General features: G+C 38.7%; 1 protein-coding gene across 1 annotated transcript in view; it reads right to left on the minus strand.

Annotated features, from left to right (window-relative positions):
• Positions 1–2,838: 2,838 nt before the first annotated feature.
• RAPGEF4 (Rap guanine nucleotide exchange factor 4) overlaps positions 2,839–21,722 on the minus strand; it is a 205,741-nt gene continuing 186,857 nt past the window's right edge. Inside the window, exons 26-31 of the mRNA XM_067549231.1 lie at positions 16,549–16,639; positions 14,420–14,470; positions 13,758–13,845; positions 13,337–13,401; positions 6,028–6,082; positions 2,839–4,140 (exon numbers count right to left, since the gene is read on the minus strand). Of these exons, the coding sequence (XP_067405332.1) occupies positions 4,013–4,140; positions 6,028–6,082; positions 13,337–13,401; positions 13,758–13,845; positions 14,420–14,470; positions 16,549–16,639 (478 nt within the window). The 3' untranslated portion in view covers positions 2,839–4,012. The remainder of the gene's footprint in view (positions 4,141–6,027; positions 6,083–13,336; positions 13,402–13,757; positions 13,846–14,419; positions 14,471–16,548; positions 16,640–21,722) is intronic.

Consider the following 21,722-nt stretch of genomic DNA (forward strand, 5'->3'; position numbering starts at 1 on the left):
TGGAGATGCCATATGGAGCTCTGTTCATGTTCCACTGGAACAGAGCTACATCATAAGGACGATCCTAGAAACATTAAAAAGAAGGAAAAAAGCAGAGATTTTAAGAATAACGGGGTAAAATGAGGAAAAACCATATTGAGCAAAAAGGAAGTAGCCTAGATACAGAGCAAAACCCAGGCTGAGTCATCAGCATTTACACAAGGAGTAAATGCATCCAGTCACTAGAATGAAACCTTGGACAAAAGGTTGAAGAAAATGATGAACTGACAGAAATCTTACAACTTGAAGTTAAGGAGGAACTCTGGTGCATGCTTTGCATGTGGGAATGTGTGTGTGTGTGTATATATATATATATATATATATATATATATAGCTTTCACTTGGGAAAAAAAGAAACCATTTTTTGAATGTTTGTCTTTACTATATTACTGGCTGATTTTTTTAGATCATTTTAAGTGTTTAGCAAGATGACAGTAAGTTAAAATAGCTTCTAGGTGAAAGGTTAGCATGCTAATAATTGTACAATTCTGTAGAGAATTTCTTAGCTATGTAAATGCCTAACTTTCTGTATTCTGGGAGAGAGAAGATAGTTACTGGTATATCATCTCAGTACTTTCCTGGTGATCTCCTCAGTTTCTGTAGCATTTCAGCTTTGACTAAAAGAATTAAGTTTCTAGCATTTATGGGTGCAAAGATATCAGTATATGATTGGAAGGTTACCAAGTTACTATACCAAGTCTTTAAAAAAAAAAAAAGAGGTGTAGAATGTCCCCATGTATGCTGTGACGCTGGCAGACTAGGGCCAGCTCATGCCAAGGCCCCTAGGCCTCAGTGAACACTGACAAATGCATAGCTAGAAACTAGTCTGGCTTACCTGTGTATTAGGTAAAATATGTGTTAGATTTATAGAGATGTTTAGTGTTTGGACTTTATGAAAGGGTTGTGAGTTGCTGCATGCATTCATCTCACTTATAATATCTGTATCCATTGTTATAAGATAATATTTAAGTGTTTGCTATGAAGCTGGAAACCCACACAGTCAGGAGAGAAGCATTACCAAGTGTGAAATAGTAGTTTACCTTAAGAAGTGTCATCTCCTACCCACGAAGGCCTATAGACACCAGATAAACCATTGTGGAACATCAGTTGACAAAAGACTTTGTTAATTGTTTTACCCACACCCGTAAAGAGGGGACATGCACAAATGCTCATCACATCACCAGTACTTAATTTATAATGAAAGAGGTGCCGGGGCTCAAGCAATTTTTTTATATTCATAATTGATGCAGCAAGCCCAGAGGTGTGGGAGCTCAGCCTTGGCACAAATTAAGCACTGCCCTTCCCAGCTTGAACTCTGGGAGAAGGGAATAAAAAACCATGTCAAGAAGAAAATGTTATCACTATGCTGTTTGGAATTCAAAGAGGGCAATATTTCCAACCATAATCAAGGGATCCCCAAGCTGCTTAGCTTGAGTTAGTTCTAATGGACACACAGAGCTTGCACATTACAGCAGCTGCTATTAATTTTTGGAACCTAAGACTGTAACTCATTCATGTGTGTGCATGTTTACCTGCTTTATCCTGGTAAATAAACTCGTCACAAAAGCAGTCTTGCTTGAGTGGCAAGATAGACCAGAGTGCCCCAGGGGGCTGTCTGTGACACCATGTTAAGGTTGTTATAGTGCTTGAGGAGTTCATACTTGATACTTAGTTGCTGAAATCTAATTATGGAACACACAACCGACTTGGGGTATGTGCCCTGAGGTTGGCACCCACATTCATGAGCCACTGCAGACAGCTTGACATATGCCAATGTGTCTTAGCTCTGAAAACTAATGATGATGATAGTCACAACTTTTAATTTATAGTTGATAAATGTATCACAAACATCCAGTTACTCTGAGATTGTGGAAGTGGCGTGAGTGGAATAGAGAAGAATATCACTGTGTCAAACATCTGCATTATTTTGCACCCTTCTTTTGGTCATCCACTAATGCCTGCACAGCACAGCAGTTGTGCAGCTGCCTCCAGGGATTATTCATCCTCCCATAAGTGATCCCAGTGAGAGAAGGTGCACAGACAATCATGCAGGTAAACACATTCCCCACATGCTAAAACACATTCCCCACTCCTGTTACCCCTAGCTTGTTGCTCTGATGGCAGATGATCTACACAATGTAAACTCCACACAGAGTGGGAGTCAAGAGCAGATGGAAAAATTGTTGTCACTCACTTGGTTGCTTCCCTGGCCTTGTCTTCACTGAGGGGAAAAATGTGTTCGAATTTGAAATAGCTAATTCAAGGTAAACTTCTAATGAAGAGAAGGCAGTTTGTAGTTTTCACATTAGCTAGCAGGTCAAGTTAAAGAATTAACTAACATGTTAAGAACACACACCTTTTTCCCCAGTGAAGACAAGGCCATTTACATTGCAAGGATTTGGCTTGGGATATTTTAACAATTTTCCCCTTTCTATAATAAAAAAGATCTTGTATCTTGATTATTTCTGGAATCTTTGAAATTTATAAGGTTTCTAGCATCACACTGATTGAGAAGGGGAGCCCCTCTGGAACTGGAACTGCAAATTAACTAAAATGAGCCACATTCTTCACTCTTTCAAAGTATTCAACTCAATTCAAAGATGGTGATGGGGTTATGGGTTTACATGAGGACAGAATTGACAATTGTGTGTCGAAATGGGAGGACACCACTTCAGTTCAAAACCTAGCAAAGTTCAACTGAAGTTCACTACACCAGCCTGCTGATAACATTTGTATTTGGGCAGGAATGGAGATTGAAGTGCATACAACAGATGGTAAGGACAGTGAATGAATCTTTTTAAGCAATTACATTTAATTAAGATACTACATATTATTTACAGGAAACATACATTACACAATTCCTACACATAAAGTGCAGACTAAGTATAAAGACAGAAAAAACTACTTCAATTACATGCTAAATAAAATAAATAAAAAGCAATTATTTTGGCACAATAGCTATAACATAAACAAATAAATATTCTAGAACAAGATGAATTAACTTTTGTATTTACAGCCTAATTGAAAGTGCAAAACAATTGCTGAAATTTGAGATATTTGTCAATGTTTAAGCCCAGAAAATATGTTTTAATCATCCACAACTAATTGCAGCTGATATTTAAAGTTTTAATGTCCAGGAAAATATTGTCTTTGTGCATTTTGTGCTCTTTTTGAACCAGTCTTTTGCTACCTTTATGCTATTGATTTTATGAAGCTCATTGCTTCAAACTGAAATTTTGTAAAATCCTGGTTGGTAGTTTAAGAAAACCCCAAAAGAAATAAAATTACAAATATTAATCTATTTATCATTCAAAATATGGTAGGTCGGACCTGCCAGGGTTACTCAAATGGCCAGAGTGCTTTACAGTTGTATGCAAATGTGGTTAAGATCTGAAATTGTTATTTATACCTGTATTCTTTAATAGGTAAACAGTTTTTTTCAATAGCTCCCTGAATACCAAACCCTGGAAATATACCATTGGACCTATATTAGGCCCAAATTCTGCCATTGGTTTCTTACATACATCTCCCACTGAAGTTAATGTGAATTGAACATGCAAAACTGATGGCAGATTTTGGCCCCAAACTAGATAATAAATCATAAAATATTGTATTTTTAATTAGAGAAAAGAAACACTGCTACATTCCTTAGAAACGTTAGGAGTTTTTGGTGCACATTTCACCAGCTATTCTGGTTATTTTATCTCTTGGTTTTTATTTTCACTAGGTACAGAAATTTTTACTACACCTTAAAATGAATTAACAGTACTCAACATGTGCACCCTCACAGTTACAGTGTATAAACTCTTCATTAGTCAAACTTCTCTGACAGCTGGTACATTGTGCATTACCTAAGATCTTAGAATATATTTTTGCTTATTTTTGTAGTGGCAGTGCAGTAGCAGAATAAGTGGAGTTCTTAATAGATGACCTTGACTGGGAAAAAATAATTTCTTGTCATCACTTTAAATGTTTATGCTCGACGTGGTTCTAGTCGGTGGGACATCTGTGATAAAGTTCTCTGGTTGTCAATCACATGTAATTGTCGTACATAGCTCCGTACATCCTGATGGTTCTTATTAGTTAGAGCTGCGTCAGGACCTGATGAAACAGAAATGATGTAGGATTGATACACTTGGTCAAACAATATCCCGAGTAGAATATAGAACTCTTCTTTTCAGAAATCTACCATAGGAAAACACCAGATGCTGATGCAGTAAAAATAAAATGTTTAAAAATCTATCTTCCATTATTCTCCTCCATTAGAATCCACCCTCCCAAGTGTATTTTATATTCTTGTTATTTTTCCCACATAGTAACTCTACTTCCTGGCATCCTTGTTTACATCCTCTCAAATGGATGAAATTTTACCTCTCTCTTAATAGTCAAATAGGAATAATTACACAGCTAGATTTTATAGCTTAACAGTTTAGTAATATCTACTGTTGACCTAGGAGAGCAAACACTGGCCCCAAACTGTAAAATTGCTTTAGGTCTCCTTTAGTGAAACAATGTAGTCTCTAATTCATTATTATTTAACATTTGTAATGCAGTAGTACTTAGTGGCCAAGTGACTTCAGACCCACTGTGCTAGGTGCTGTACAAACACATAAGAAGTGACAAAGTGCTTACAATGTAAAAGCTTTCTGGGCCACAGTATTCAAGGTATTTTGGCTCCTGAAGATGGAAATAGGCACTCAGTGGATTTGCAGAAGTGCCTAACACGTAACTCTGATTTGTTTCAGCAGGAATTAGGTGCCCAGATGCTTTTGAAAATCCTGCTAACTGCTTATTTGCATTGTTAGGTGCCTAAATATCTTGAACAATCTGGCAGTTTGGACTCTAGGAGGGGCTAGAAACCAAGTACATACCCAGGCTCCAGACGGGCATGTACTTGGCTGGCTAGCTCTTGCTGAAGCCTGTGCCACCACATCTACATTACTACTGTTATTCACATTAGTTAGATTAAGGCTAGCACAGGTACGCCTACCTATATTAGAACTACACCTTCACTTGTAGTGTAGACAAACCCTTAAGCGGTGCCTAAGCTACAACCTGATGAGCTAACACAATTGTAAAGGTGTTAAACTGTGTCTACATGAGGCATAAGCGGTGTTTTAAATCAAGTTAGTTACCCAGACATGCTTTAAATGACCACACACGGTGGAAGGCAGTGGAGAATCAAATCTTTTGAGTTAAATGTAATCACTTTTTTTACTTAGTTTATACAATACAATGTAATTGCATTGTACACATTCCCGCAATATTTATTATTAAGTCATTGCTCTATATTGTTCCTTGGATTGCTAACTTCAGAGCTGAGCAACTGTTGCTTTACAGAAGTCTGCACTAGGTGCTTTACAAACTTGCACTCTTCTTTTAGAAAAGAAGATGCTGCAGAATCTGTACTGTGTGTTCAAACTAAGGGGTTTACTTTATTCTCAATGTATGTGCATATGTCCAAGTACTTTAACTGAAGAAATGTGTGTGTATTTAAATTTAGAAGATAATGAGAATATATTTTAATTTCTAAGTCACTCATATCTGAAGGTCTCAAGAGTGCCTAATAAATCAAAGTTAAAAAAGAAATATGTCCCAGAAAAAACTAAATGCTCGCTGGAACAAAGGAAAAGTTTAGTCAACATGAGATTCTGGAGCTAGGATTTGAATGTAGAGCTAGGATGCAAAAGATCTATCCCATTACAAGTATTGCTGTTTACACCATTTATTATGCTTTCTGGGAAGAAGAATGGGAGGCTGCTGTGTTTTTTTGTTTTTGTTTTTTTTAAATCAGATTGAGTGATGCTCCTTAGCAAAGTGAAGTTGTTCAAACTTCTGTCATTGTGCAAACAAAGTATGGTGAAAATATCGAAACAATAGTCTCAAAATACATTACCCAGCATGTCCCTATCATCCACAACAAGCTCATTCTTAACATTCCAATTAACAGTGATAATTCTGACAATGCACATATTGCAATACACTTACTGAAAGACTGGCTTCGGCAGAATTTCACTGTCCTCACGGTGTTGGCGATCATACGCTGAAAAAGAAAATGTATTTTGAGTGTCCTCCTTGGTGGAGGGTGCAAACAGAAAACAAATATTGTATTTCACCATCATTCAAACTAAGCACCTAGTTATTCAAAGGTCTGAAGTCATTAACAAAGCCAATAAAAACATATTCAAATGATGATAAAGATTCAGAATTTTAACCTTTGTCCTGGCATTTAGGATCTGATTCTCATTTACATGAGCCTCAAAGTGGGCATAAATGTGATTTACACATATTATGTGAGGCCCCTTTACATTTCCTAAGTGGGGTAAAAGGGGCCTTAGTATAGGTGAGAATCAGTCCCTTTAATGTTTAACCTTACTTTCATCTTCACATGAAAAAAGGGTTCTCTCAAATCCTCTGCACATGAATATTCAAATTAAATTTAAGGTCACTAGTTCCTAATAGCAAGGACATTCTAGAACACATTCCATTAAATTACTTAATACTTTTAAGATATTTCAAATTGTATTAAGAGTTTGAATTAAAATGCCACTCTGCTGTGAAAAGTGACTGTAAAAATGGCATTGTGGGAATCCATGTTTATTGATTTCCTGAGGAAGCATGCTCACTTTATAATTAAAAAGCTGATGGGTGAAAACCTATCCCTACTGAAGTCAATAAGAGTTTTGCCAATGACTTCAGTGGGGCCAGAATTTCACCCATGATTTTTCTAACTACCAGCCTTGCAGATTCAACTTGGATTTTCTTTTTCTGTAAGAAGACAAAATACACCTTCAGCTACAACTGGCCTGCACTGTTGTTTCTAATTCGACCGGTAGTGGAAATTTATTTTGTTGATGATTCACAGGAAGCAACAGAATCCAACTCAGTCCCTCCTAGATGTCTTTGCTCTACAGTGGAAATAAGAGTAAAATGTAGTAAAACATGGGGAGTAAATCTGATGAGGGAGAAGTGCCATTTTACAGTAATGTTTCAGAGTAGAATTGCAGTTGACTAAACAAAAAGCAAGGAGGTTGAAACTTAATTCTACAACCCCAAATTTAACTCATTGGCTCAATTGTCACCTGATAGGTAATATTCTCCTGGCTGAGCACAGTATCAATTAAATGACAACTTCAGGAGTAAATCTGAATTTCCTTAGTTGGGGAGTTTGATTTAGGCATCAAAGTTTGTGATTTAATTTACTTATCTAAATTAAGAAAAAGAAGTGGAGAAAAAAGTCTCAAAGGACAAAATTGGTATTGCTACAAGGAATCTGAAGTTTGTTCACATGTGTTCTAACACTGGAAATTACTTTTAAGAGTATCAAGAAAATGATAACCCATACAGTGGAATAGCGTATTTCCAATTAGTGAACAGTGAGAGAATTTGTCTGGTTAAATTTAGATGCCCCACAAAAAAAATTCACAGATTAAGCTTCCATGTGAAAATAAAATAAATAACACAACAACTCAGAGGAAAATGGTAAGCACTACTACAGAACAGGCTTGTAACTGAAATTTTTCATACACATGAATGGAATAATCTTAGACATTTTAATGCATCCTGTAAAGCATACCTAGATTGGTATGACTGTTGATAAACATTAGAAATCTAATACCTACACAATATGTAAATAGCCTGTGATAATGCTGAAGAGGTGCCTGAGTGCAGATCACAACTTTGCCAGAGTTTTGGGGCATAAGGACCCAGGATTACTTTCTTCTTTTGATCATTTCTAGCTAAATAGATAAGAAGCCCTCAAGTAAAAGTAATTACTACATTACCTTTTTTCTTTTAACACTTCTCCAAATCATTATTATTACTTGTCTAGTAATACAGGCGTGCATGATGTTCACCTTTACAAGTTTACAATCTAAGGTTCCAATCCTGCAAATTTTCTTGCATGTTCTTAACATTAAGCATATGAATACTCCCACCGAGTTCACTAGGACAACTCAGATGCTTAATGACAAAGACATATTTAAGCGCTCTGCTGGATTGACTGAGCGTAGAGCACCTGAGTATAGATCTAGCCTGGAAGTCTAACCTAATCAAACTGTAAAAAACTTGAGTATGCTCCGAAAACAGATGTGTTTCATACTTCTATGGAAGCCATGTAATTTTGTCCCACACACATAATAATGATGTTGCTATTTTGAATCATACTATTTCAGGAAATACCCCCTTAAAATAAGTTCTTCCAGGAGAGGTAGCATCGTGTTGAACAAGGCTGGCTGACTGATGCGTTGATGCAGTTTCCAGAATTACTAGTTTTAGGAAAGGCACTTCTTAAAGTCCTGTCTTTCAAGATGATGGTTAAAGTTGCTTGGATATTGGCTGGGTGTTTCTTGCAGCCTTATCTTTCTATACTTATAAATCCGTAGTGTCTCAGGCCTCTCAATTCACAAAAATTTGAACTGAGCCATAAAGTTTGAATCTAGACCCAGATCCAAACTTCTCCAAAGTTTGATTAGTTTTGGATCCAACTTTATGGTTGAGAATCTTATGGTATGAGACAAACTTCTCTCAAACTTTTTCACCCTGTGTATTTTCTTTATTTCAGGGATGCTGTATACATTGCAGTAACCTTTGGGATCAGGACAAGTCTATTGTGTGCAGTTCAGAGAAACGGATGAAATCAGAAGTATCGGTTTCCAAAAGTTTTAACTCTAAGTTTCTCGCTTTCTGGACTATCCAAAGTTAGGAAAATGGAAGAGACAATATGCACATTTAGCCTCTTGCTGGAATAGGAGTACCTTCCCTCGCTGAATTGTCTGAAGGATTCCATTTTAAGAAGTGGTGTTGCACAGCTCTAAAGATAGTCTCATCCAATCCTTTTCATTCAGAAGGATGCAGGCAGTGAAGCAACACCAAGGATTTTGGAAGTGGGAGTTAATACAGAATAATGTGGAGGATGTGCATGCAGGAAAGCAATTCTTCCAGCAGACTGTGTTGCTTCAACCCAGTGCGATGCCCCTGGAAGCCCACTGTGCATCCTACAAAGAGCCCCATTCACATGGCTCTTTGTATGTCCTGTACACTCTACAAGTATTGACAGACAAGGTGTGAGATGGACATATCATTGGCTCATAAAGAAAAAAACAGATTTCTTTTACCAGTGTCTTGCAAATGAGCTGGATTCTCTTCTTTTGATCCATTAATACCAGAATTTTACTACATGTAGGTGAAGGGTTCTATTACTGCGCAAACATTAACATAGAAGTTCAATTGTTAGCACCCTTAAACTCTTATTCAGCTCAGGATTGCCTCAGGGTAATATCTGCAAAAATTAGCCTCTGTTTACTCACTATGCTAAGAAAGGCCATTATTGAAAAGCCATATAAACCTAAATATGGAGCCATCTGAAATACAACCAACCACGTAACACAATAGCAACTATCAGCATGCTATATAGACACAACAATACTGTTTCAAGTTTTATGCTGCCTAGAATAGTGGCAGCAGGCCAGCACATTATCTGCTAATCCATTCCTAGCCTAGGCTTCTAAATGTTATAAATATTTATATATGCCATAGAAAACTACTAGGAGCTTTAGTCACACACTTTTTGCATAATCTTTATGTTCCAAAAATGGAAGAATGTTTGCCCTTTTTTTGCATAAGGATCAGAATGTAAAATCCCTTTTGTTCATAACCACAAAACCTGAAAACCAATATGCACAAATTCTCTAATCCTCATTTCACACCTCAAGGGTGAAGAGACTCAGTAAAAGAAGAATCAGTGACCAGCTTTGTGGCTTGATAGCACTGTCTTGTGGTGCCAGGGGAAGGAGGGCCCTAGGTTCCAGAGCCACCTTGCACTTCTATTCCCTCTGCAGGTGCCTCTTTTGTGACATACTGGGAAGCACAATGTGCAGAGGCTGCCAAAGTAAATGAATCTTTGTTCACACTTCTAGATGATTTAAGGAATAGCGTTTACAGAAACTCCAAAGGAAGTGCATCCCCTCCCTTCCCTTATGAAGACATGATGCTGCGTCGACAGCTATATGGACTCGGATTATAGAGGGAGTGGGAGGAAAGGGTAAATAATGGGAAAAGATAAAGACCATGTTTGAATTAATTTTGGGGACATATATGTAGTGTGGAATATAGCATCTCCACATGGAGAGCCAGCCCCTGGAGCCTCTCTCAGACCAACAGTTCTAGAAAAGGGCCTGCCTTAACATATCCCATCTATTTTAAAAAAAAACTGTGAAATTGTTTTAAAATTTACAGGTACAAAAGCAGTACAGCTTGTATGTAATATACTGTTATGCACTGGCTTTATAGGTTGCACATTGCCCTCTAGTGGGTAGCCCACTAGGAGTATACAGGAACTACTGCTATGGGACTTCTCCTTCGCCTCAAACACTAGAGACCTGTTTTTGGAGCCGAGAGACAAACATTTGTGAGGTGCCAAACTGCTCCATCTGTTATCTACTACAATCAACTTCACCACTGCTTTACCTTTCTGCAGCTCCCAAATTGTATGTTCTCAACCTGCAACGGCAGCTGTTTTACAACTTTGCAAGTTTAACAATTCTAATTCCCTCCTGATGATTATAGCTTTGTCTTCACTGCCCCCTCCCCCCCACCAAAAAGGTGCATTTTTATAGCATGATAGCTAATGCATGTTATGTAAAAATCCTAGCAGAGACAATGCACAGGCAGTTTCTCCTGTGATGTAGCTTGACCAAATCTGGGTGGGGAGCATAGTATTGACCTCATCTAGCCACACTGCAGTAAAAACTGCCTGCTTCTTTTCTCCACTAGGATTTTTACAGCAAGATAGCGAACCCATGGTAGTTATTGCACTGTAAAAATAGACCTTAATAGACAAAGCCTATAATGCACTAGTAATGCTACTGGTATGCTAGTAATTCAAACATCTAATTACTGACAAAATATTGATCATGCCCCCATAAACCTGACTGCCAGCTCCTGCTATCTGCTGCCCCCTCATAACTTCCCACACTAGGATACAGGGGTGCAGAGAGCAGGCTATGATTCAATACCTTCAACTTTTGTGAAAATAATGTATGAAAGAGTTCCCACAAGTTTGAAAAATCATCAGTTTTAAAAAAATACATTTGAAACATTAAACAAAGATGAGAGCAATTAAGAAAGTGGTGTTGATTGGACAGATGCCATTCATTCCCGTAAGAGATCATTCCAGTTTGAATGGCCAATTACAAGCAAAGTTGTCTGTAGCCTATCAGCTGTTGGGATCCAAACTCTTTGGTGAGAATCCAGACATAAGGCCAAACGCTTCTTTCTCTCAGTTACACCACTGTAGTTACGCCAGAAGCAGAGGAACACTCCTTTTTGGAATTAAACAAGAATTTCAATGGGGATCATCAAGAGATTTTTATTTGTAAGCAGAACAAAATGTAAATTCTCATAATCAGGATGGATCAAAAGAAACTAATTCCCAAAGGATGAAGAAATTCAGGGCAGATAAATAATTGCCTATCCACCAGAAGCAACTAGAGGTAACTATATCTACTAGCACCATCAGTCTGTGGAATAAATAGCTAGAAATGACAAATTGCTACACATGACTCCTGGAGAAAATCTGCCACTGCCTGGTTTCTGGTTCCTATCTAAAACTACATGAAAGCAGAATATCGACAATGGTGTTATTCAGAATTTATACCAGTGTAAACAAGAGCAGAACTTAGCCAGTAGTATGTGACTGTATGGTCGTCTTCACTAAGGAAAAAGATACTTTTTAGCATGTGTTAGCTAATGTGGTAACTAATGCATGATCAGGCAGTTCCAGTTGTAACAGGAGTTAAAAGATTGAGGTAAACTGTAAGCTCCTTCTATGTATTTATCTTGACCTGCTAACACATGTAAAAACTACAAACTGCCTTGTCCACGTTAGTTAGCACATGCTAAAAACACCCAACACCTTTTTTTCTACTGTGGATATTCCCTGCTCATGAGGTGCCTTTTATAGCTGTGCACTAATCTGTTCTCTCTCCCTTCTATTAAAAATCTTCCTCCTTCCTTTCCTTTCCTCTCTCTCTCCCTCCTCTTCTTGTCTTTCTTCCTGTGTTCTCTCTACCCCATGCTTTCTCCATACCTGCCTAATCTCTCCTTCTTTCCCCCTCAAGATCTTACTTCTTTCACTGTGAGTAGTTAAACATGCGCTAGCTCTGCTTGAGCAAGTGCACTAAAAATAGCAGGGTAGCCAGGGCTAGCTGCCTGAGTACAAACCCACCTGGGCCTCCTGAAATACGTACGTGGGCAGCTAGCCTAGCTGCCGCCTTGCTACTCCGTCTACATTGCTACTTTTAGTTCATTAGCTCAAGCAGAACTAGCACGTGTCCGTCTATCCACACTGGGAAGCACGTTCCCAGCTTAGTGTAGACATACCCAAAGAAAGAGAGCATTTGGGTGCAGTGCGGGCTGAAGAGGAGGCTTGGAACTGTGAACATACAAACTGTTTCCTGTTGGATTCGTACTGCGTTCAGGGGAACAGGACTGCATCAAAGAAATGTGTGACTCCATCATTTATTTCCCCTCCTATTGGAAACAACCCACACGACTCGAGATGTTGGGGAACTGCCGGGGTCACTGTATTCCTGTGTAAATCTACATCTAAAATCTTCCCCCACTGATACTAAAACTAGGTTGTGAAGATACACATTTGAAAAATTCTTTCTTATGGCTGGACAATTCCTACAATTCCCCCATGTGCTCGGAGGACAGACAAGCTCTCCCATGATTCACTGGGAAAGAATCATTGAGTGGCTCAGCTTACTGCAGCACAAAGAACCATGGGATATGCCCCTCTAGAAGTCCTAGCAGCACACACGGCAAAGCACAGCACAAGTGAGGACACTGTAACTTGGATAGTGTCTTGCAGTGTGGCTGCTTACACTGGGGCTAGGCTTGATCTCCTAAGTTAGCTCTGCAGTGAAGACATGCCCTTAGTAACCAGGATGGAGCAAGAAGAGGTCTCTTAGCTGAGATTTCTGCAAAAGGAAATTGCCTGCATGTAGCTGTTGCCACTTCTGTACAAGGTAAGCAGGACTTGTGTACATTTGTAAATACATAAATAACACTGGAATATAATCACCGATTTCCCTTCCAATAGGAAGGAGAGCTACCAAGTCTGGAAATCTGCTACCGCTCCTCAAAGGAGCAACAATGTAACTCAGTTTCAGAAGAAAATGAAGATCATGTACCTATTTTGTACCTAGAAGCCTTTCATATAAAACCATCAGTTCTCTTCTGCACCACTGTAAATCTCATCGTACAACCACAGCTGAGAACATACGGTACGTACCATTTTTTCAAAGTTTACTAGATTGTCAATGAATGTCTTGTTCCCCTCATGAGTAAACGTCATGTCTGCATAGAAATAAAAGCAATAGTCTCATAACTAATTGAATCTTACAAAACAGCACAGCTCTGTATCTCTAGCTCTTGAATCACAACAATCATAACATTTAATGATTAAAAAAACCACTCCTTTTATTAGAGTGAAACTTTGAAAGATTTCTCATTGAGGCTAGTGCAATTGGAGTCTGATGTTCAGATATACTAAAAACTCCTTACTCTGTTTCCATGTCATGATTTTTTTTAATGAAAAAGAGGACTGCCCCTTCCACTGAAATTGAACTTTACTTTCTCTTACTGCCTTTCACTCTTTAAATATTTGACAACTAGCTTTCACATGAATAAGACTGGTAGATTTTCTATCTTACCTTTTATAAGTAAGGGCATGAAGGGAATTATAGGAGGGTCCAGTTTAGCTACAGTAAGCCTGTAGGCCCTATGGTTTCTTGATGGATCCTTTAAAAAAAAAAAAAGAGATCAGACAATTATTAACACTGACCAAGAAGCAGATACTGTATAGCTTCATTTAAAAGCCATGGTGTTTATTAAATGTAATTTCTTTCTCTTGTGGCTTTAACAAGTGCAGCTTCCAAACAAGGGCTACTTTTATTAAATTGAACAGTTTTCATATCAAATGGCAAGGTATAAATAAGTGTGGTTACAAAACAGCTTATTTGTACAGGAACGACACATTTTTCCTCCCTCTAATGGATTTGCAAACATCAGCATGAAAAAAATCCAGGTTAGAAAATATAATTTCCCATATGTACAATGGGAAAACATGTTATAAAGCTTTTTAGAGTTTCCCAGATTGACTTTAAGTGGTACATAAGTTCTGTCAGAGTAGGTTCCTAAGAGTATAATTTATTAGTCATACATGCTTGTTTTAGCAGCACTAAAATGGGATCATAAACTTCTTAAATTCAAACAAGAACATATAAAATGTTCTAAATTGAGGAATTCAAATCAATTACTCAGAAACTGAATTAGTACAGATTGTGCACATAATAAAGGATCTATTGCCAGTCACCATTAAGCTTTCAAATTCTGCATAGATCTTCTTGAACTTGCTTGGAAGTTTCTATTAATAAAACAAAAAACAGAAAACTGTTAAATTCAATCTGCATCAAGTATAATCATTTTATTTTATATGTTTCTTGTAAACATCCCTAAATCAGGAAAAACTGTTCTTTTTGGAACAATGTGGTAATCTAAAATACAGCATGTCTCCTAGCAACCAGATTATAAATAGAGATGGGACTGAGCCACAAAACCTAGATCCTGATTTGGATCCAAAACTGAGGTTACCCAGTTTGGGATGTTCAGATTCAGACCTTGGATTGGCCCACTACAGTGACATGTTGTAGCCCAGCAATTCACATTCATATCTGGATCCAAAGTGCAAACGAAAGTTTAATTCAGTGTTCAAGTTCAGGCCCACCCTTAATGACAGCCTGTTTGAATCAAAGCAATTTACAAAAATACCTTGGGCAGTGTTATTTCAGCTGGATCATGCACATAAATGAATTAATCATTCACATAAAATTCCTTTGGAATATTCACAAGTCAATCAAACCACAGCTGGGCATTTCAAGAAGCTACTATTAATGCCAACGTATCATCAACTTTACACAAATTCTTGATTTGCCTGGCATCCAAGGGTCAGTGTTCATTTGTTTGGGTTTAAGTTAATTAATAACTTTTCAGATCACAGTAGATACTGAAAATGAACTGTTGTCAGCTAAGCTCACAGTGAATAAGGGATATAGTGGAACATCATTAAATATTTGCTTTCTATCTCACATTATACTAGATATGTTGAGCCAATTTACTGGAAATGGATACTGGTATATGAATAAGACAGCTTCAGAGACTACAGTAACTTTTATATATCAAATTAAAACATGTCAGTTTTCTAATTTCCATTACAAATTTGAATATCTTTTCTGATCAAATCATGATACAACATTTAGTGGGCATCACAAAAAATAAAGAAATACTTCTTTAAAGTCAATTCTACAGTAAAGTATTTTCTATATTTAACAGGCATATTATAGCAAGATAGAGTACCACACCAAGGGTCTCATTTTTAACGATGTGCAGGAACAATTGTGTGTTTATTTTCCATATGCATACAAATTAGGTATTTGTGAATGAAGTGGTCACATGCACCTGCAAATATCTGATTTGTGTGTGCGACTGACATAACTGCATATGAACATTAGTAAAAATCAAGTCCTAAATATTTATTTTAAATTATGTTAAATCCCTATATCTATTGTAAATTCTAGCTTGTTGTACACAGTAAATACAATATTTTCCACCTCCTGCCTCCTTAGAACCCCTGCCCAATTTTAAACCCCCAATAAAGGGCCAGTTATTTAGAAATTAGCCCTGAAATCTATGCCTTCAGTGTTAATTGTGAGAAGGTTCATGCTGATATTTAGAAAAATCAGTGAAGGCTTCTGTTGGTGCAAATTGCAGGTGTACATTTAGATTTCAAGTTGAGCTCTTTTTGTAAATTGCTGCCTTCTGATGGTACCCTGAATCCCCATTTTCAGGCCAGATTTTAGAAAACTGTTAAATGCAATAGGTTGTATTTTGGTTTCAATTACATCAGTAACATATCACTGACTTCAGGCAACCTGGTCAAACATTTTTCTATTTTTCATGAAAAATACACACAAAAATCCCAAAAATTTGAAACACTGTCTGTTTTCAACCAGCATATACAGCAGGTCAACATTTTGCTAGAAATTTAAATTTTGATGAAAATGTTTTGCTAAAAAATTTCATGAAAAACCTTTCAGAATTTTTGGAGCAGAGCTACTCTGGGGTAAAGGAGAATTTGGCCTGTGAAATGTAATTTCACCTTGCTTCCCCCAATGATTTTGCCTCCCTCTTCACCTCCTTTTTAAAAAACAAAACCACAGCAACTCAGCATTGTGCTACACAGATGCTCATTAACAGTGTGGGATGTCTCCAAACTTTTAGCCTAGTAACCTCTCCTCTTAGGAGCTGAATTACTGTCTTGAAGAATGTCATGCCTCCTTATCAATCCTAATTCCGGAAGTAACATGGACGGATGAATGTTGTTTCTTACTAAAAGCAGAAATCAAAAGTAAACGGTCTCGGAACTGGATTTTAGATATCACTTACCTCCCATGTTAGCATAAGGCGGCTCACAGCAACATTACTCAGTCCCATGATAATAGCGAAAAAGGAATTAAGATTTTTGTATTCCTTACAGCTGAAATACAAGAGGTCCAGACTTAATGTTATGCATATATCAGGGGAGAAGTAAAACTGAGGTTCTGAAGAGAGCAGAATAGAACCCTCTGGTTTGAGTTTGATTCCGTTCTGGCAAATCTTACAAGTGGGCTTGGGACACACCATTTTGCAACACCCCCAATTTTTGTTTGAACCTCAAACTTAAAGCATAATAATCATAACAAGTTTGGGAAACCCAGGAGAATTGTATCTGTACTGATGAAATTCACCTTGAAGCTTCTCTCCCCTCACTCCTCAAACGGCCTCCAGTTTCCCTCTTAACCTGATGCCATCTTTAGGGTGGAGGATCCATGGCCTTTTAACCTCCCACTGCCAGCAGTGCTATGAGGCATCGCTTGACACCAGACTAAGTTAAGGCCCAAAGAATGCTAAAAACACCGGGAGAAGCATGGTTTACACTATCACTACTGCAGAAGATGGTGGGCTGGCAGGATGTCTACACCCCAGAAGAGTCTTACTCCAGATTCAAGGGGCACTGAGTTTACTAGATGCCCAGAGATGGCTGTGTTTCAGTGATCCCTATATATGCAATCAATTTATGCAGTTTCTTGAACTCTTTGGGATCTTTCAATTATATAAGTGCTAGTTGCCATCTTCATCATTATAAAGACCCTTTACAACATATCCATCGCTTAAGATCCCACATACTAGGTGTGCTAAATCTGCCCGAACCTCCAATACAAGGGTGTTCAGAAAAGACTGAAGAATGTAACTGCATGTTACAGAGCATCTTGTATGCCGTATCTTTGCAAATAATTTGCTATGTTTGTTAATATAATTGGCCAAAGTAGAAATCTTTAGGCCTATGCTTCTTTTGCTATTTGATTGGCAAATGTTGGGTGGTAGGATATTAAGGAAACTATAAAAGGAAGATATTCAAACTGTGACTCTCAAATATAGTTCTCTGCTTCAGCACTAACTACAGAAGTTCAATCTTGAATATTTTATCCTATCTCAGACAACTCATCTTGTATGGCTAGTCTTCATCTTCAGCTGAGCATGGCCAAGAAGAGCTCATAGTCTCTTCTCCCAAAACTATCTCTACGCTCTGTAACAGTGAACATTGTCACCATAACCCCATGTCACCCATGTCTGTAACCTTGAGGATTAACTTGGCTCTGTTTTCCCTCACATCCAAGCCATCACCAAATCTTGTTGCTTTTCCACCATGACATTTAAAAAAACACACCCTTTCCTTTTTTTTCCTGATGGTCAAATCGCTTGTCTACAACCTAATAATCTAGTGACTACTGCAACCTCTTCTCCACCTCTCGGGTCTTCTTGTTAACAACTTTACTACCCTCCAACCCTTCCAATGCTGCTGCCAAAATAATTTTCTTGACATGCTGCTTTGAGGATGTTATCCTTTTTTCTCTTCCCTTCTCAATAGCTCCCTGTTGTGCTGGGTACCAAAACCAGACTTCTTGCCTTTAAGTCTCTATATCAAACAGCTTTTGCTTACAGCCCTGACCTCTAGGGTATGTCTTCACTGCAAAGTTAACCAAGGTGATTGTCCCCAGGTCTGAGAACCCAGGTTAGCCTAGGCTGGGTGTGAGCAGTGAGCCAAACATCCTAATCTTCTCCAACCTCATCACATGTCAGGAGCCAGACACACCAATCCTCTCCAGCCTCAGTAACTAAGGTATGTCTTCACTGCAGAGCCAGCTCTGGTGATCAGCACCCAGCTTAGCTTATCCCAGGTGTGAGCAGTCACACTGCAAATGCCTTCCCAAGTTATGGGGGCATATCCCATGGCTCTTTGTGCTGCACTACACTGAGATACTATATTTCTTTCTCAGTGACTTGTGGGAGAAGTTGTCTGTCCTTCTGGGCACAGGTGTCAGGAATGAGAGCCTGCCCTGGTGTCAGGCAGCCAAGCCACAGCAGAACCACCTGATTGGTTAAGGCAGGCAGGTGGATTGCTCTTAATTTCAGCAGCTGCAGATGTTCAGTGGCTGCTTGGATTCCCTGCCTTCCTGTGCTCACCTCACCCCAAACCGTGCTCCTATGCTGCTCCAGCCTAGACTCTGCCCTACCCTGCCCCACCTCGCCCCAGTTTTGCTTGTGCCTTGGAACCATCCCAGCTCCTGCCTTCCCTGACTCCAGGCAACCAGGCTCTGGCCTTCGGCTCTGATTTCTGGCTCCAACTTTGTTTCAACACTTGGCTCTGGCATTTGGACTCGGACTTCAGGTCTGACTTTTGGCTCTAATCCCTGGCTCTGACTCTTTGACCTTGGGCTCTGGCAGTCGGACTCTGACCACTAGGCCTGATTGCTTACAACCTGGTGTCTTGACGTGGGGGGGAATTTCGGAAGGTATAGGAGGACTACTGGTGCTCAAGTGATTTAACTTGTATCCTCACTGCAAAGTAATCAGGGTTACCAGCCCACATGAGAGCAGCACCTGGGCTCTAACTCGAGGTAGCCCAGGTTTAAACCATCTGGTGGTTTAGGTGAGAGGATTTCTGTGGGGACAGGAGGGAGGCTAGGAGCAACACCCAAGTAACAGTCTGGGCTAACTCTTCACTGTAGACATACACATAGTGTTCTTTCTGCTTTTACCAATTATTATACATCCTTCATTTCCTTAAAACCTTATTAATGGAATGTCCCCACCCCATCTATTCATCAAACCCCTACATCTCCTCATTCACATTTCTCCTAAATACTCGCTATTAGTATCTTGCCTAGAAGAAATGAAGTGCAGGAAAACAAAAACAAGCAAAATTAACGGAATCATCAAGATGTGCAATTGTTTTACCGCACAGCTGCATGATCTTATTGTTACTCTGATCCTCTTGCTAGTCCTGTAACCCGGCACCCCCGTTTCACCAACTCTTGTATCATGTCACATTTACACTGTGAACCCTTTGGAGCAGGGTAACATGTCTTTACTTGTTCTGAGAGACACCAAGCATAAATCTGGGTTCTGTAAAAATAATAAATATAATACTAGTGTTCAAGTATAATATCCAGGCTTATTTAAGTAAGCTGCAATTTGTAACTTACACCTATCCTTTGTCTGAAATAAGGAATGTTTCTATATGACTAAATACCCTTTTCCAAAGCAGTTCAGCCACCCTATTAAGACCAGTATGGATGGATGATCTTTTAGTAAAGCTCTAAATTAAACAGTTCAGTGTGCACAAGTGATTCAATAATGGAACTAAACCCCCTAATTCATAAAATACAGTTTTTGTTCAAATGGATAAATATAACTTAAAAGAGATGATGCATAATTTTACTAAGAACATAATTTGTGTGTGTTCTGACAGTAAGATGTAAAGTGACAGGGGTGGGATTTTCCAAAGCATTTAAATAAATTAGGACTCCAAATCCCCATAATCCCACAAAACTGATTGCATTAAGAAGATCGTCTGGTAGGTACTTGCACGTGGGTACACACACTTTAAAAAACATAGTGACATTGATTTTCAATGGGAATTTGACATTCTCACCTGGATGTTTTTTGCGGGTGTGCATGTGGAAAGAGCTTTTTAATGATTGTGTGTGAATTAGTGTGTATTGAGATGAGAGACAGGATCCATAGAAAAGTGAGTGAGTATCTTTTGTGTATATACATAAAGTGTGTGTGTGTATATACATAAAGTGTGTGTGTGTGTATACACTACATAGTGTGTGTGTATACATACACACACAGTTTGTGTAGTGTATGTACATAAATCGTGTGTGATGTGTACGTAAAGACAATATACGGAAAGACTGTGTGTGTATGTGTGCGCGCACACACGCGCGCACGCACACGCATGTAGCTGTGTGGAAGCACTGAGACATCACAGGAGATATAGTTAGTTTCTTCCTTTATTTCAAAGATTCAGAGCTTGATTCTGCCTTGGACGGGGGAAGTTGTGGACCTGGTGAGCTGAGCACTTTTACACAGCAAGTAATCACCATGAAGTAAGCCGAAAGTACACCACGCTCAGAACAATGAGCCCACATCTGCGACGTCCCCTATGGGCATGAGCACCAACAAGAGGGCATCTTGGGGCAGAGACAGCATGCCTATAGGAAAGGTATGGACCCCTCCGTCACAGCATGGGAACAAGGTGCTCAGCAGCCATTATCTCTGAATATCTGTAATCCAGGAAGGCTGCAGAGCCACACCACTAGCTACCCAGGGAGATTAACAGTGCTGTACTGAACTGAGTGCCCTCCCTAATGAGTCTAATGCACCTTCCTCTGCTCCCAGGCAGGATTCTACTCCCATTCGGTTACTGGTTATTGGCTCTTCACGTGCAAATTTAGATAGGGATTTTACTTCAAAGCTTGGGCCCACCTTTTTTAACCCTGTCCCTTGGCTCTTTTTGTTCTAACCCTTGGGCACGCTATATTTCTTTTACTATGTTCTATAGCACCCGTTACCATGGCAGCAATTTATATGGTAAGAAAGAGCTCGACAATTCTTAAAGTTCTTTTGCAGCAACTGAAAATAAATCTGCCGGCTCATTTTTTATTTAAGAAATCTTGTGTTTCAGAACTCCCTGCCTTTAGGAGACACAGATGTCTCAGTAGAGCAGGTCACTTTTAGCCATTTATTTTTAGAGTTGTAGTAAGACCAGAAACATGGAAGTAAACAGGCCATCAAGCTGATCTAAGTAGCAATATATGATTGATAATAGCAGTATATGATTGATATTTTCTGTTTTTTCTTATTAAGGGGAAGTTGAACCATTCTTTTGAAGATGCTTGATTTTAAATGTTTATGAAATTTACCTTCATATCTTAATTTACTTGCAGTTATGCATTTTCCCATTTCATGTTACCAATTTGAGAAATAAACCTTATTCATTTGTGTGTATGTATGCTACTGCCCTCTACTGGACAGAATATATCATACCTGCTTTCTGGTTTACGACTTCCCCTAAGAGAATGAGATAATGGAATGGCTGTTTTAGGTCCTGGGTAGAAGCATATGTTTTAAGAGGCTGCAGGAGTAAGTTCTATTTACCTTGCTGACTATGAGTCTGATCCTGTGAGGTACTGAGTGCATCTTACAAAATATTGGGTGCCTTCAACTTCCAC

This window comes from Emydura macquarii, unplaced genomic scaffold (genome assembly GCF_026122565.2).
Source record: "Emydura macquarii macquarii isolate MOO-44397 ecotype Brisbane River unplaced genomic scaffold, CSIRO-AGI_Emac_v2 contig_1253, whole genome shotgun sequence".
In the NCBI taxonomy this organism is placed as follows: Eukaryota; Metazoa; Chordata; order Testudines; family Chelidae; genus Emydura; species Emydura macquarii.